Source organism: Drosophila arizonae, chromosome 3 (genome assembly GCF_054131065.1).
Source record: "Drosophila arizonae isolate 15081-1271.41 chromosome 3, UAZ_ARI_1.0, whole genome shotgun sequence".
NCBI classification, from domain to species: domain Eukaryota; kingdom Metazoa; phylum Arthropoda; class Insecta; order Diptera; family Drosophilidae; genus Drosophila; species Drosophila arizonae.
Genome location: NC_142923.1, coordinates 19516384 through 19533342, shown reverse-complemented (window position 1 = coordinate 19533342; position 16959 = coordinate 19516384). Strand labels below are relative to the sequence as shown.

The 16959-nt window shown below is 36.7% G+C and overlaps 4 protein-coding genes across 4 annotated transcripts; all 4 read right to left on the bottom strand.

The window, feature by feature from the left end:
* Window positions 1-222: 222 nt before the first annotated feature.
* On the bottom strand, window positions 223-1005 carry LOC108609901 (uncharacterized). The gene is made up of 3 exons (XM_018001678.2): window positions 756-1005; window positions 522-701; window positions 223-450 (listed from the first exon to the last, which is right to left on the bottom strand). Exons 1-3 carry the CDS (start codon window positions 826-828, stop codon window positions 242-244), a joined length of 462 nt encoding a protein of 153 aa, XP_017857167.1. The 5' UTR covers window positions 829-1005; the 3' UTR covers window positions 223-241.
* A 1095-nt stretch (window positions 1006-2100) lies between these two features.
* On the bottom strand, window positions 2101-2907 carry LOC108609497 (uncharacterized). The gene is made up of 4 exons (XM_018001218.2): window positions 2782-2907; window positions 2631-2724; window positions 2395-2574; window positions 2101-2330 (listed from the first exon to the last, which is right to left on the bottom strand). The coding sequence occupies exons 2-4, from the start codon at window positions 2701-2703 to the stop codon at window positions 2122-2124; spliced, it is 462 nt and encodes a 153-aa protein (XP_017856707.1). The 5' UTR covers window positions 2704-2724; window positions 2782-2907; the 3' UTR covers window positions 2101-2121.
* Window positions 2908-12214: 9307 nt separating this feature from the next.
* On the bottom strand, window positions 12215-12988 carry LOC149269842 (uncharacterized). The gene is made up of 3 exons (XM_089463941.1): window positions 12805-12988; window positions 12561-12737; window positions 12215-12496 (listed from the first exon to the last, which is right to left on the bottom strand). Exons 1-3 carry the CDS (start codon window positions 12890-12892, stop codon window positions 12237-12239), a joined length of 525 nt encoding a protein of 174 aa, XP_089320067.1. The 5' UTR covers window positions 12893-12988; the 3' UTR covers window positions 12215-12236.
* Window positions 12989-14377: 1389 nt separating this feature from the next.
* Window positions 14378-15139, bottom strand: LOC108609496 (uncharacterized). The gene is made up of 3 exons (XM_018001216.2): window positions 14957-15139; window positions 14699-14875; window positions 14378-14628 (listed from the first exon to the last, which is right to left on the bottom strand). The coding sequence occupies exons 1-3, from the start codon at window positions 15027-15029 to the stop codon at window positions 14420-14422; spliced, it is 459 nt and encodes a 152-aa protein (XP_017856705.1). The 5' UTR covers window positions 15030-15139; the 3' UTR covers window positions 14378-14419.
* Between the last annotated feature and the right edge of the window lie 1820 nt (window positions 15140-16959).

The window sequence follows — 16959 nt, the reverse complement described above, 5'->3', positions numbered from 1 at the left end:
AAGAGTGAGGGAAAAAGTGAATGTTGAACTGAGAAATGAGAAATGATGCCGTTACTACACTCGTTTTACTAACAGGCAGAAGGAGTTGTGGCAGTCCTTATAAGATATATATATATATATATATATATATATATATATATATATATATATACTATCTGCTTTGCTCACACTTATTTATAATATATGTATGTGGATGGGAAGAATAGCATATAGACTCCTTAATTTTCTGTTTAAAATTCTATTATATCAGAGTGTAAAAAGCTGCCAGAAACATTGTTAAAATTATAGGGCCTTCTCTTCGATCATTTCCATTCTCTTGGTTGTAGCAATCACATTCGATATAGCAATTTCCGCAATGTGTGTAGGAAATGGAGAAATTAGTAGTGGCCTCACCAATTGCGTGACAAAAGCCATCTGAGCTGCCAGAGCATACAGTACCCTTTAGTGTCTCTAAAATACAGTAATGCATACAACGGAATAAATTGCAGACCAAATGATATGTGAAACAAATGCGCCGTTACCTTTTATTGTGTAGCCGTCATCTAGACATTTATCCATTAATGGGTCAGATGCATCACCTGGTTTTCTTGGAACTACCTTGCCCTTATCCTCTTTATATCCGTACTTTAGATAATGCTTGGAAGCTCTGCAGTCTATCAAATCGGTGCAATTGAAACACATATTATTTTGGCCACTTACATCTGTAAGATTTAGGTTGCAGTCATTCAATACTTATAAATATAATGGACGCTCACTTGGAACTGAGTATAGAAATACACAGCAGAAATATATGAAAAGATTCAAAAACCCAATTCGAAGTACGCCCATCTTAAAATTTAATAAAAACTAAAAATACCCACAAAATAATTTAGACTGACTAAAATATCCTCAAATTCTATTCATTTTCCATTGATACTGATCAAATGTTCCTGAGATTCCTATAAAAGGCATGCTCCGTTGGATATATATTTTGACAACCAAAAAGTAGCAAGGGAGAATTTGTGTAAATATCTGTTTTGCTCAGATTTACTGTTAGTAAACTGTATTTGGAAATGCCTGAATAGCGTATACCCTAAACACCGTCTGAGGTACTTTGTAAAGCAGACACACATATGTTCACTATGAGTCCCATACTAAGTATAAGATTAATGGTATACGAAAGACAGGGATATTGACTTCTCTCCCCATATAAACGCGCAAAATAAAATGACAATGAATGAATATCAGAGTGTAAAAAGCTGCCAGACACATTGTTAAAATCATAAGGCCTTCTCTTCGATCATTTCCATTCTGTTGATTACAGCAATCACATTCGATATAACAGTTTCCGCAATGTAAATAATACAGGCTGTCATTGGTCGTGGTTTCAGCAATAGCGTACCATAAGCCATCTGAGCTACCAGATCATATAGTACCCGTTAGTGTGTCTAAAATACAATAATGTATAGACTGACAAAATGATATATGAAACAAATGAACCGCCTTTGATTGTGTAGCCGATATTTAAATATCTATACATTAAAGGGTCAGGTTTATCGGATCGCTTACATCTGCAATATTTGATTTCATTAGTTTAGTCATTAAATGCGTTTATTATATATAAAAAGAATAAACCCGCGATTTCAAAAACGCGCATCTTAAAATTTAAAGACTAAATCTAACATACGAAATAATTTAGACTAACTAAAAAATCCTCGAATTCTATTCGTTTTCCATTGATACTAATCTAATCTTCGTAAGATTCCTATAAAAGGCACGTTTTGATGATGACTATATTGTGTCATCATAATCATCATTTCATTTCTATTTAAATGTCGTTGAAAATATAAATTCATAGATTTTGAGAGCCAAAAGGTTATGATGTTCGCTCCAGTAGCGAGGGAAAATGTATTGTTAATGGGTAGAAAGACTCTATTCGGGAATGCCCGACTGTAGTGTACCCTGAACACCGTCTGAACTACTGCTGAAAGCAAAGTAGCTCTCAGTTCCACACGCACATATGAGGACAATGAGTGTACTCATACTCAGTATCAGATGGATGATATAGAAGCAGAGACAGGGCTATACACTCATCTCCCTATGTAGAAAAGGAAAATGACATTTCATTTGCTGTTTAAAATTCTATTGTATCAGAGTGTAAAAAGCGGCCAGACACATTGTTAATATAATAGCGCCTTCTGTTCGAGCGATTCCATTTTGGTTGAAGCAATCGCATTCGTTATAGCAATTCCCGCAATGATGAAAGAGAACGCTCTGACTGCCAGTGGCCTGGCCAATTGCGTGACATAGGCCATCTGAGCTACCGGAGCATACAGTGCCCTTTAGCGTATCTGAAATACAGTGATGTACACAAGAGAATGAATGATGTAGATTATGAATGAAGTGCACCGATACCATTTATTCTGTAGCCGTCATCCAGACACTTCTCCAGGATTGGGTCAGCTTTATCGGCTGGTGTCTTTAAAACTACCTTGTCCGTATCCGCTGAATCTACGTACTTTACATAATGCTTGGAAGCTTTGCAATTTTCCAGCTCGGTGCAATTGAAGCACGTATTACCATGGCCGCTGACATCTGTAAGATTTAGTTGGCAGTCATTCAATACCCTTATAAGTATAATGGACGCTCACTGGGAACTGAGTATAGAAATGAGCAGCAAAAATATATAAAAAGAATAAAAACCCTAATCCGAAATACGCCCATCTTAAAATTTAAAAACTGAAACTAACATAAAAATAAAATTTAGACTGACTTAAAAATCTATTCGTTTTCCATTACTACCAAACAAATCCAGCTTAGACTGCTACAGAAGGCATATTTGTTTTGTTGTTTATTTCGTATATAACATCATATCTATTTGAATGACGTAATAAATACATTTATAGATGTCGTAAAACAGAGCAGCAGAACTTATTTCTAATATTTATTTGATATACATTTCATATTTCATCTGTCAATTGCCTGCCTGCCACTCCCAGCGCCCTAAGCCAGCCTTGTTCTGTACCTGTGTCAACACAATTTTCTATTTATTCGGTTCGCTGGCTTAAACAGGCAACAGCTAACGCAGCTAACACGGGCGACAGGCAACAGGCAACAGGATGCAGGATGCAGGACGCAGGACGCAGTGCGTCAGTCATTTCATGGCTGCTTGAACTTGAAAGTCGACTGAGTGAAATTATCAAATTGAACGCCGTGGCAAGCGCTGAAATGCATTAAAAATTGAGTTCGCTACTAGAGGCATTACATTGGCCCTTTACCGTTAATGAGGCCGTTAATTAATTAGTTAATTGTATTTATGGCGTTAATCTGTGCAGGCATAATGAAAGAAAAAGCTTAAATGGGATTTATTCTAAACGATTTGGCAAGTGGCTAGGAGGCTGAACTTATACATATACATATACATATACATATACGTATATGCACACAAGTTTATGTATGGCATACGTGTAAGGTGCGCTTTCTATAGGCCCACTTGATGATATATTTTGTGCGCAACTTGATTTTGGCCAATACTTCATTTAGCACTCAGTGTGCTCGTCTGTCAAACTAATTTGTTCGACTCGTAGTTTATCATAGATTTCGTCCTATTGTACCATCAATTATCTTCATGGCCAGCACTTCCAGCTTCTTCTCTGCTGTTTGCTGTCACAGACGCAAATTTCAATTACAGTTCAAGCCATCTGTGAGCTATCAATTCATTACAAAATATTTTTCAAGACAAAATACACATTTACTATTTTGGGCTGAGCTCGTGCGAGAGCCGAAAACAATCATTGCATTGGTTTGTATAAATCTGACTTGCTTCCAGTATAGACTAGAATAGAATGGACTAGAATGTAACACACACATTGATTTATGATTTCTCTTATTGTAAATATTGGCCAGCTGAGCCTTGACCTGTTGTGTTTCTCGTGCCTCGTGCCCAGTCACGGCGACACGCGCTCAGCTCTAATCGATTGACTTATGTGTGCAGAATCGAGGCAGTTGAGGAAGATATTTGGCAACTATTTGTCTGTTCATATGCCAAACAACAATTTGGTTCAATTAACTGCAATTAAAAGGCCTTGCTCAAAAGGGAAAGGTACAAAAAGATAGACAGCCAGGCAAACAGAGCGACAAAGAGAGCTGCTATAAAGAGAGTGAGATAGACTAATGAAGAAAATTGGCATGCAAACATCGCTTGGCTGCACTCAATTAGTCGCATGGCAAATGAAGCAGCAGCATTCAATAATTTTGGTCAAATGGAGCAAATGATGTACTGATAGATTGATAGCCCATGCCGATGGCTGTATTAAAAGACTCGCATTTCAGCGCAATTAGCTTTCAATTAAATTTAACTCGCAGCTATACAAATGGCACTAAGGAAAGCATGAATGAATCTGCTCTCGCCTACATTCGCTTGGTAGGGCGCCCAAGTCGGGGGGGCGTGTCGTCGAGTCTTGAGCATATGAGGCGTCACAATTACATAAGTAAACAAACACTTTGGGCACTCTCTCTCTCTCTCCCCCTCTCTTTCTCTCTTGCTCTCTCACTCTGGCACTCGTTTGCAGTTGTTTTCAGCTACAATGTGCTACAATTTAGCAATGCTTCTGCTTGGGGCCACGCCCGCGGGCGTAATAAACACTTGACCCATAAACTCCACAAGTATGCTCCACGTGCTTCGTGAGTGCAATGAAGTCCAAGTCAAGTGCGCACGTGTGAGCGCCTGCCTGTGTAGACATTCAAAGGGGGCGGGGAGGGCGTCAGCTTGGTTACATGCTAATTTGTCCATTTGTTTGGCTGCAGCTGCAGCTGCAGCTTCCACTGCAGCTGATGAGAATTGCGAATGGCACTTGCTTTGAGCTCCTCTCCCCCTCAAACTTGAGCTTAACTTGAACGAACCCGCGTTGCAATTAAAATACTGAAGCCCAGAACAAATCCCCATGTCACACAGAGACAGAAACTGAGACAGAGCGAGAGAGAAATCGAGAAAGAAAATGGGAGAGCATTGTAAGAGGTGTGTAAAATGTTTTTCTCATTTATTTTCAATTTCATTAAACTTTGTGCTTGGCCATTTTGCCGGATGTCAACGTGCAATGTGCAATTGCAATCTCCAATTGCAGGCAGCAAAACAAAACTTATAATTGGTTTTACTGCTTATTTATGCCGCATTTCTTTTACACAAATACCCTAAAGCAGATCAAGGGTATGAAAAATTCATGACGAGTTATGGAAATGAATAGAAAATGTAGTGCAGGAATTTCATAAAAAAAAATCTACAAAATTCTGAAATCGAGTATTAAGTTTTTTTCTTTTTTTTTTTTAAGAATTTGAATGTTGCAATTCTTATCTAAAATAATTTTCCGTTTTTATACGATATTTCATACAGATTCAAGCAGTAATTTGCCAGCAGTAATTTGACTTTAAAATATACATATTTAAAACTATTTATTCAATCAAATTTAAGCATAAATTTACAAAATATTGCAGGATTATGGATTAAATTTATGGTAGGTAAAAATAATGTAATATTACATAGATATATATTTTTTATTTAATTTGTTTTTTTTTTTTTTTTTTTTTATTAAGTTTATTAAACTTTCTTTTATTATTTTAAATTACAAATAATAAACCAAAAATACAATGTATATCTTTATAAACATTTTATCTATTTTTTATTAAACATTAAAATCAATATATCAAATATTTATCTTATAAAATAATTAAATGATGTTTAATTGTATTTATTAAATACAACATATTAATGATTATCAATAATACATATATGTAATACATAAAAACAATATGTTCTATGAAAAAAAAAAAATGTAAATTACAAATTATATTTGTAATTTCAGCATAAATTTTCAACTATTTTGGAATGGATATTAATTTCAGTATCAATAATCATATACATTTATAGAAAGCAGCAATAATTTTAGAAATGACTAAAATGTTTATTCATAAATAAAATAAAAAATATTATATACATTTTTAATAAGAAATGCTACTGTTTCTATAGCTGCACATCTTTATATTAAAAACTCGACTCGCTTGTCCATCTTTCTCTGTATTTAATTATATTATTTTTTGCATTACAGAATATTTTGCATTTATTTATATTTACGCTTCCCTCTGATTCCCTGCATAATCCCTTGGTGAGCGCATAAACTCGTCGTTATTTTGTATGTGGAGCTTAAGCTGCGGTGCTCGCTGAGTACCGTGTAGCATGTACCTCTTAGCTCTTACCTCTTACCTCATGCCTGGCGTACCTGTCGTATACCTGGCGTATCTGGCGTACCCGAGCTTTCCCAGCCCCGGCCTTGTACGTAGTGCGAGTAAATGCAATTACAGCATAAATCTCTGTCATTAGACTTTGTTTGTTGGGCAATCGTCGTTGGTTTAGTTGCCCAGTTTACCGTTAGCCAGGTCAAGCCGTGGAGGGGTCTACTGCCAGTCCTTGCGGTTGGCTCTGCACTCCATGGCGTATGAGTTATGCCAGTGCTCTTGTTGCTGTTGTTCTTGTTGCTAGTATTGTGAAGCGCAGAGCAACGCATTTAATAAAAACCTGACAATAATTCAGGGGCTCACACACACACACACATACACACACACTGGTAAGTCGCAATGAAATGTTATGAAAGTCCTTTGGCTTTGCTCATTTTCCAACTCCTCTTGGCGCTAAATTTGAGAATTTCATACACGTCCCAGCGACTCAAACATGTCACTTGGCATTTTATTAACTCAATGGGGTGCCGTTTGCATGTGTGTGTGTGTGTGTGTGTGCTGGCAAATCTCAGCTGTCAATACAACCAGATATTAATCAGAAGTGTCTGGCCTGCATCCATTGTGGCATGTCGAGCGTCTCCTCCTCCTTCGCCTCCTCCTCCTCCTCCTCCTCCTCCGCTTGTATGCAAAGTATTGTGTACTAAGCGCTTCAGCCAACGCACATGGATGGCATATTAAAAAGAGAGAGTGCCAAACACTCCAGAGGTAGACCCATCCATCCATCCATCCACTGAACAGAGATGAAGGCAAGGAAAAAAGTGCTTTATTGACAGGTGTCGATTAAGAATTTAGCCATATTTGTTGTTGTTGCTGTTGCTGCTTTTTGTTCGATGCATATAAAAAATTTATTACACGCACGAAAACACACAAACGTGTCGCATTTGCAGCCATCGCAAGGCAATGGGGCAGGGGGCGTGGCTATTGGAGGGAAAAGCTCGCTTATGTCGTGACATGTAAAATAAATCAAGCATGGAGCACGAGGAGTGCCCCATGTGCCCCAGCTGTGCGTAAGGAAAACGCAGCGAATTTGAGGTTAACATGTGTGCAGAACAGACTAGAGAATTCTTGTGGTTGCAAAGGGGTGAAGCTACAAGCAAAAAGACGGCGGACAGAGAGTTGCTCACTCTCTCTCTCTCTCTTCCTCGCGAGGCACTGATTGACATTGAAATTGAAAACGGCTGAGGCTCGAGCTGTGATCTGCGAGAGTTCTTGACTTTGATGCAATGAGAGTGGAGTGAAAGCAGAGTATTTATAGAGCATGAAAAGTATTTATAGGGAAGATTATAAATAAACGATTAGAGCATAGCAGCGAAATGTGTAGAGGTATATTTCACACCAAATTATTTATTTATTTTATTCATTTTATATATTTATTTAAAAGTTAGAGATAATATAAAATTTAGATAGGGAATAAAAGCCTAGAAAGTATTTATACAGCATGAAAAATATTTATTAGGAATATTAGAAATAAACTATTATAAGATAGCAGCACAATGGGGGGTAAAGAGATGTTACTTTCATTTAAAATTTATTTTTCTTCTATTATATTCGATTCAGAGGTTTATTAGAGACTAAAAATACATAAGAATATATGGTGCAGCGCAGGCAGCCGAAATATGAACTTAAAGCATAAACGAAAGAATGTCCGTTACAATTAACAGAACCTAACATGAGAATAATGTTAGCAAAAGAGAGAGGCATTCAGCGGTGTTTACATACATAATTTTAACATATTATTTATTACTATGAGATATAGAGATATAAAATTAAAACTAGTTTATAGAGTGAAGCACTGGCTACAGAGGCCTTGGCATATATATTATTCAGATTGAAATTTATGAACGAGGCGATATATACATTTATAATTAGTATATATGTATATTGACAGCAAATCAAGTACTAACATATTTTTATCTTGTAAAGAAATTTAAATAAATAAAATTGAATATGAATTTATAAAAAGTTTGTTTTAAATTTATTTTGAGCTTCAAGCGAGTCATTAGGTTCGGCTTGACCAATGTAAATTTTATTTAAAGAATGAATATGATGAAATAGTTGTATAAACTAAAGACATTTTGCTTAAATTATCTTCATAACACTTCACTGTGTGAAATAAATATAAATATATATCTATATATACTTATAGTATTGCCTTACAAGTCATTTGCTTATGTACTATATTCTGGCTCCATCATGAAATATGCAATAATGGAAATTTATATGTTATAAAAGTCACTTGAAGCGCTTTTCAAGTTGCTATTAATGTCTCAGTCAAGCTCTTGCAATCGCAACATTAATATGTAATGCTTCATGAAAAAATAATTTCAACATGTTTATTAATACTTAAATGTGACACGATAAAGATATATTAAAATAAGTTTTCGCTTTAGTTGGTGCTGAAATAAATATGAGATTATTATGAAAGCACTCAGAAATGCCCTTAACAGCGATGCTTATCTGTCATACTCTGCTTCTCTCTCGCTCTTGCTCTCCCTCTCTCTGTTACTCTTTCTCTCACTGCACACAGTTTGCTGTCATTATTAGCCTTGAAATATATCTGGCACCTGCCGTCAGTTATTTTTCATATTTTACCCCATTTTTTTAACAACATTTTCATATGCCAAAAGCGAGGCAAACAGAGAGGAATGGAAAAAAAACGACTTTTCGCTTTCTTCGCTTGACATTTACTCGGCTCGTTTGTATATATGCTATACGGCTACTGCTGTTAACAGCAACAACAACAACAACAGCAGCAACTAGTTTAATCCAAAATGTAACCACATTTTCGTACTTTGTGCAACTTCATAAAAATGAAAATTTACAGCGTATATCCTTTATGCTCATATACTCATCTTCTCATCTGCTCATCTGCTTACCAAAAACTGCGATAAACGTTCAGCTCGTTTCCTTTTGCAGCAACTTTTCTGGCAGTGTGGGCGTGGCCGACTCACTACAAAAACTTTGTTGCATTGTGTGTGTGTGCGTGTGCGAGTGTGTGTGTATAGAAGGGTTGGCCGTGAGAGTTCTCGCAAGGGTTTTGCCTGAATGTTGATTAGGTGTTGAGCGATTACGTGAAATGTTTACGTACCTGCTGCTGCTGCAGGAGATGAGAGCGTACTTATTTGAGGCAGTAGCTGCAGCTGCAGCTGATTATAAAATATAAAGTGAAGAGCGCAACTTTAAGCCAAGTCGCCGAGCAAGTTCTCAAGTCTTCAATGGCTGCTCACTGTGTGGGGCACGCGCAGATCTTTAATACAATTTTCGACCCATTAGGAAATTAATTCTAAAAAAAAAAATTGTATTTAGAAAAAGCAGAAAAGAAGAAGCAGCACAACAACTGTTGCGCGCTGTAGCAAAGAAGAAGGAAAAAAATGGAAAAGCAGGGAAATAATTACATGGAACGAAATAAGGTGGAAATTACATTTTCCAAATGTGGAAGAAAAGCAGTCAAGCAGTTCTCAGAAAAGAGCGAATAGGTAGAGGGGGAAACCGAGAGAGTGAGAGAGGAAAACTCTCAACTACACGTATTACATGGAAGCTTAAATATCTTTAGCTAATACGTGTTGCCGTCTACAGATATTTATACGAAAGAGGGAGAGACTATACAGAGACAAGCATGTATTGTCTAAGGAAAAGAAGGAAAGCGATAGGGAGAGGAGATGTTGGGAAGTTGTTGAATGCATTTAACGTAAACTTGAAGAACAGTAATGTAGAGGATGGGACATTATACTAGCACATCTCACATGGCCCGCTGCAAGTCGAGAAGAGCAGCAGCTGTGCGACTGAAAGTGAGGCCGGCTGCACCTTTATTTAAGGGACGTCTCGACGTCAGGCTTTGGCTCTGCTGCACCAGAATGGGGTAGGGGGTAGGAAAGCTGATATGCCCGGTGGAATGGGGTTGGACTTACGACACATGTTATGTCTCCGATGCTGTCTGCTCGCGGGTTTCGCCTGCATAAAGTCATTAAGTGGGGGAAATGAAAATAAATTTGCACTTGGTAAATAAATCTTTTTGATTTCACTGCTGCTGCTGCTGCTGCTGCTTTTTCCCTTTCCCTTTCCCTTGCCCGTTTTATTTATTTATTTATTTTGTTTGTCAGGGAAAAACAGTGGAAAATTCTTTAATTAAATTTGTATGAGCAGCGCGAAGTCAACTCAGATAACATACGCGGCAACAGCAAAAGTGAAAAATGTCACCCGTAAAGTGTGTCAGCACTGGATTCTTTTTTGTTGTTGTTTTTTCCCCCACTTTTTATCTTTGTATGAAATAATATATATCTGCTTTTTTATTTTAATAAATAATTGTTTTCGTTTGGCATTTGCTTATAACAAGCAAAATGAGCTCAACCAGATCCAAGCAAAAGAAAATAAAAGCTTTAGGCAATTAAAATATTTATACTTAAAAATATTTAAAAATATTTAATAAAATGAAAATAATAATAATAAAATAATTATATTAATAAATACTATTATTTTTAACTCTGTTATAGTTTTAATACAATTTTACTCTTTCCTACGAATAGTTGAGCTTCGACATTGAATTTTTAAATTCTTGGGCAGGCCTCAGTTTGTAATATGATATTCGCAAAAAACTTTGCTTATATTTTTGTTGCCTCAACTGCCGTCAGCCAGAAGAATTCCAGCACAGTGAAAACAAGAATAAAATAAATAAAAGCCAGAAGGAAATGCAAAAGAATGTAAAACAAAATATGCTGTGGCTCCAACATTAATGTCGCGTCCAACTTTGTATGCTTCAGGTGGCAATGAATTTCTGGTGCGTGTCTTGATTGGAAATTGGAGCATAAAAATTGTTTTACAAATTCAGACGCACACACACACCTGCATGTGGGAATGCAGTACGGTATATACAATATATTTATAGCTGCATATGTATTTATATATGTACAATTTGTTTGCATTTATTGTTGTACTTTTGTAGGTTAAAGTGAACAAATGCATCGGCAGAGTCGGGGACATTCCTTGCATAATGACATTGACACATTACACAGTCGAGTCTGCAGGCTTGACATAGTTGTAGGCGCCATTTGGAGCTGCAGAAAAATAACATGCACTATATAGTATACTATACATGCATATATACAGTTTGCCTTAAATATTTGGTGTGTCTGTGTGAGTGTGTGTGAGTGTGTGTGGCACATCATTAGGATGTGTCTGGCAGACGCTCAAGCATTTTGCCTCAAGTGGGCGAAGACTCTGTGTGTCCTCATCAAATCACATATTCCCATCTCTCTCTCTCTGTCTCTATCTCTATGACTGTCTGCCTGCTCTTTTGCTCAGCTGCTGGTTAAGTGCAACAAGTCACTTGGTTTTTGGACACTATTTTACATTTGGCCTTTGACACGCTCTGAGCCGAATCCATTTTAATGAATGCCAAGTGCAGCTGCTTTTAGCTGCATTTTAGTTTGTTAATTATTGATTTTTATGGACTTGATTTATTTATGAGCATGTCTATTGTATACTATTATTATACTGTGCAGGGAAAGTAAGTCACAAAATAAGCAAATATTGAAAATTTGATTTTTTTTTTTCTTATTTTATTTTTGTAATATCTGCGACTTTGTAATTTGATTTGAATAATACAAATTAAATAAATAATATTTTATCATATAGAATATTAAAATATGTGTGACAAATATTTGTTTTAGTTGAATTTATTCTTAAGGAAAATGAAGCTTTATGAATGAAAGGAAAAGCGTCTTAAAAAGAATTTAATTCTAATTTAAAAATTCATTTAAGATGTTTTCATTTATATATTCATATAAGATATACTGTATAGTATAATGAGAAAATGAGTGAGTGACTAGAGAAAGCAAATGAGCTTTCACATATGTATGTGCACTATGAGAGTTATAATCAATATAAGATGGATTTTTAAATTGCTAAATAATCTTTGGCCTATTTCGCAAATGCTAAACCAAGCCAATAATTGCGGTTTAAAATGATGTATATTATATGAGAATATAAAAGGCCGCCAGACATATTACCACAACTGTAGCGTTTTCTTTTAGAGCATTTCCCTCGTCTTCCTTGCTTTTCTTGCGTTTCTTGTCTTCCTTGCCGTCGCCGCCGTCGCGTTTTTCTCGACACTGACAATGTTTGTCGCAGAGTTTGCAATGCACTAATGCAGCCTTCGGGTTTTTTGACATGGCGCCGATTGCGTGACACATACCATCTACGCTGCCAGAGCATATAGTATTTAGTACAGAGCCTGAAATGGAGTGAGGTAGGCAATAGAGTAAGTTACATGATATATGAAGGAGACGCGCAGTTACCAGATATTTTGTAACCGGGACTCAGACATCTATCCATTTTTGGGATAGAGGAATCGCCAGTTGTCTTTCTCACTACCTTGCCCTCGTCCTCCTCATGAACGTACTTTAGAAAAGTCGTGGGAACTTTGCAATTTGCCAATTCATCGCACTTGAAACACCAAGCTTCGCCATTGACATCTGTAAGATTCAGTTGTTAGCCATTCGATTCGGTTCGCTTGTCTATTTGTTCTCTATGGAAGCTTACTGGGAATTACTAAATAAAAAAATGCAAGGCTTAAATGTATGAAAATAAAAAGCGGAATTTGTAATCCATTCACTGTCGAATTTGGCATAATACCTAATTAGAAAATTGTTCGGTAAATCCGAAATTCTATTCCTTTATAAAATGCTTGGCAACAGTTTGCTTAGATTTGTACAATCATTCATGTTCAATTTGAAATTTAATATTTTGCTTTAGATTTTAGTTAGCTTAAGAGTTTTTGCTGTCTAATTTTTGGTTTCATTTCAACTAGAAACTTGAAACCTCTTAAAGGCAACGAATTGTTACAGTGTTATCAAAATATAATTGAAAATCTTTATAATATTTCCTATATGTTTCGAATTTACTTTTCACTTTGTGAACATTCTAAATTACTACTACACTTGCACTCACACTCATACACGCACCCACTGCGAGAGAATTGTATGCCATAATTCTTTGGCCTGGCCGCAACTGTTAATTTATGGCCAAAAGCAAACACAGAAAATAAGTTTCATTTAAGATTGCTGAAACCGCAAAATGTTCGCCTTCGCATATTGAAAATAAATGCGTAGAAATGTAAACTTGAGAGCTTAGCAAAAGTTAAATTTACTTATCATTAAACAACTGTGGCATTCGCATTACGAATCGAGACTCACTAAGCGAATCTTTACGCTTATTTACTTTCATTTCCAAGTATTTCAATAGGACAAACAACAACAACAACAACAGTATCAGCAACAACAACAACAATGTGCAAACATTTGTGCTTCTAGGACCCGCACATAATTCATGCTTGAGGCAATTTGAATGTCCAATAATCAGAAATGCTTCAAGTTTTTGTGCTCGCACTTTGCCCTGACTTTTATTGACTTGGCTTGGCCGCTTTTTGATTTGATTATAAATTAAATAAGTGCCATGACAGCGCACCCAACTGAACCACAAAAGTTGCCCGCAACCCGACTGCCTGGCTGGCTGCTGTCTGCCAGGCCCAACCTTCCGCCTCATTTGATTAAAGTTTTCAGAGCGCTTCATATTGCTCTCGCTCTTACTCTCTCTCTCTCTCTCTCTCTCTCTCTCTCTCTCTCTCTCTCTCTCTCTCTCTCTCTCTCTCTCTCCCACTCGCATTCAAATTCTAGTCCTTTCTCTTTGACTGTGGCATAATCAATAATTTATTGAACTTGCCCCTGACCAGTGTAGCAAAACTTTCATTTATTTCTAGCCTCAATTTTTGGTCAGCACGCACACGTGGCGTATGCGTAATCTGTGTATAATCAATGCATTGAACTCGGTCTCGCCATCGCTGTCTCTTTTGCTCCTCTTACTCTGGCACCATAAATATGCCATTCATATGTTTTTGCATACTTTTTATATGTACGTGGCTCTAGGTTCGTATACCCTGAACAGTAAATCATGAAAATGGGAAATCTGAGTACATTGTAGGTGTGGCAGTCCGTATAAGGTATACATTCTTGAGCAGGTCGATCCGCTGAGTCGACTTAGCCTTTCTTTGGGCTTAGTTGCTTTGCCCATATACAAATTAAAACAGTCTCAGATGGAGAGAGAGAAGTAAAATGAATGAAATAGAAATTGATAATTTAATTAATTTGCTTAAATTTCATTATATAAGAATATAGAAAGTTGCCAGGCATATTGTTACAATTAAAGCGTCCTCTTTTATAGCATTTTCTTTGTTCGTGCTTTTACACCCGCAGTATTTATGGCAAATTCCGCAATGGAAAATTATTTCCTCTAGATTTGTTGTTCTCTCGGCGATTGCATGGCACAGCCCATCATTGCTACCAGAGCATATAGTTTTCGCTATAGGATCTAAAATACAATACAGTAATGCAAGAGAGTCGCTTATAGAGTATACTATATGAAACAGATGCGCACTTACCAGATATTTTGTAGCCGAGTTTCAGGCATGCATCTATGTTCGTGTTGTCAAGATCGCCGTCTGCTTTCTTGACTATTTTGCCATCATCGCGACTGTCGACGTATTTGATAAAACTTGAGTCGACTCTGCAAGTTTTCAAATTGTAGCAACCATAACAATAAGCTTCTCCATTCACATCTGTCAAACGTAATTTGCAGTCATTCGAGGCCATAGAATTATACGCTTTATTTGCTTTGACTCTTCGTTATGGTAACTTACTGGGAGCCAAATAAACAAGCGCAAAACTCAAGTATATGTACAAGCATATACTAGTAGGGACTCCAGCCATCATTCAATTTTTTAGCAATACCTAAAGAGAACAAAAAATTTAAATTATCTCAACAGTTCGTAATATTAACTCTTTAAAAAATTCGGAAACAGTTTGCTTAGATTTCTCAAGATTTTAAGTGGACTTTTAGACGTTAAGAACACCATCGTCTCTGATGCAAACCATTTACTGTACACTTAAACGAAGACAAGAAAAGAGCATTAGGCGAGACTGCTCGACTTGGAGATACCGGGAACTCTGCAAAACACGCGCTGCTAACTGCGCAGTAAGCAGCGACTGCTCTTGGGCTGCGCTGCAGTGTGGGCAATATTTTGTGAATGTATTTGTTGCATTATTAATCTTGTAGCGAAACTTTCAGAACGTGATTATAGTGTTAAAATGTTTATATATTTTAAGGCACAAGTCTCTATTACTTTATATACATTGTTTACAAATTGTAGGCGAAGGGGGTGTGCTATCCAAAATCTGTAAATTGCATAATCTCTGTATTGATTAAATGTATATACACAGTGCATCTGAAGCTTATCGGTTCAATAATGTTGAAACTACGCTGAAAAAACTAAATCAGTTTATTGATTAAACTCGATTAAAAAAAAAAAAAAAATTGAATGAGTATCGAAAAATATGATAAACTTGTACTGTGTTGGTATACATGTAGAAATTCTAGCTCTTATATTTTTTAAGATCTCGACGGACGGGCACTCGAAAATGGCTATATTCTGATTCTGACTGATCATGAATATGAATACTTTAGGGCATCTGCCACGCCTTCTTCTGTCTGTTACATACATTTTCACAAAACCATTATACCCTGAATTTCCATTATTAATGGGTTCAGGCTAAAATTATACCTATTCTTAATATTTTTAATGAGTTCTCAGGCCGGAAAACCCTAAAAATATAGAACATATTTTTAATTTTTTTTTAAGGTAAAATATATTTTTAAAAATATATACATTATTCAATAAAATTTCATTGACATTAATTGAATATTATATAAATATTTCCAGTTTTGTTTTAGATAAATATAATATGTTTATGAAAATTGGAATTCCTTCTATCTGTTGCTGTTTAGTGAATCGTGAATTAATCGTTTTAATATTCTTAAGATATTCTTAGCGTTCTCATTAACATGAGTTTTAATTTGCATGTCGTGACGTAGATGCCCTCTCCTGGGGGAGAGGGCTGAAAACAGTCTGGCTCTAACCCTGCTCAGCGTCTCGAGTGGGTTAGAGCCAGACTGTGCATCCAGCCATTTTTCTGCCCGCCAGTCCCTGTGGCTCATCTCGGCAGCGCGCTTGTTAGTTGCCCAACCAGGCTTTGAGTATTAGTGTCAGATCCAATGAGGTGGCATTTATGTCCACACAGCTGAAACCATATGCAATGCTCGCACTACGCTTCTCCCCCCAGCCCCAATCGACCCCTCGAATTTACGCCTGTCAGCTGCAGCGCTTGTCCCTTGCTGCTAAATGATGCATATTTTATGAAAATTGCATGCTAGAGAGGCCGAAAAATTGCAATGAACTAAATCAGTCAACACTCACAGAGCAGACACACACACAAACACACACACACAGTCAGTTGTTGAAAAATTGAATTTGATGTAGTTTTGGGTGTTCGCTTCTCTGTTTTGTTGTGCGAATTTTTAAAGTCGAACACGTTTCGTTGGCTGGTTCTCAATGCTCAATCCCATTTATTATTATTTGACATGCATAATACAGTTTTTGGACCTGTTTATAAATATTGAAATAGACGTCAATAACATTGTCCCACACAATCGGGTTAGCCCAAACCGCCCAACCCGCCCAAGTGCGCTGTGCGTGTCGCACCCAAAAATCTGTTAATAATGATGCTTGACATGTGTGTGTGTGTGTGTGTGTGTGTGTGTGGAGATGCTGTAGCAGAGGAAAGCAGCACGAAGCGAAAAGCTGAC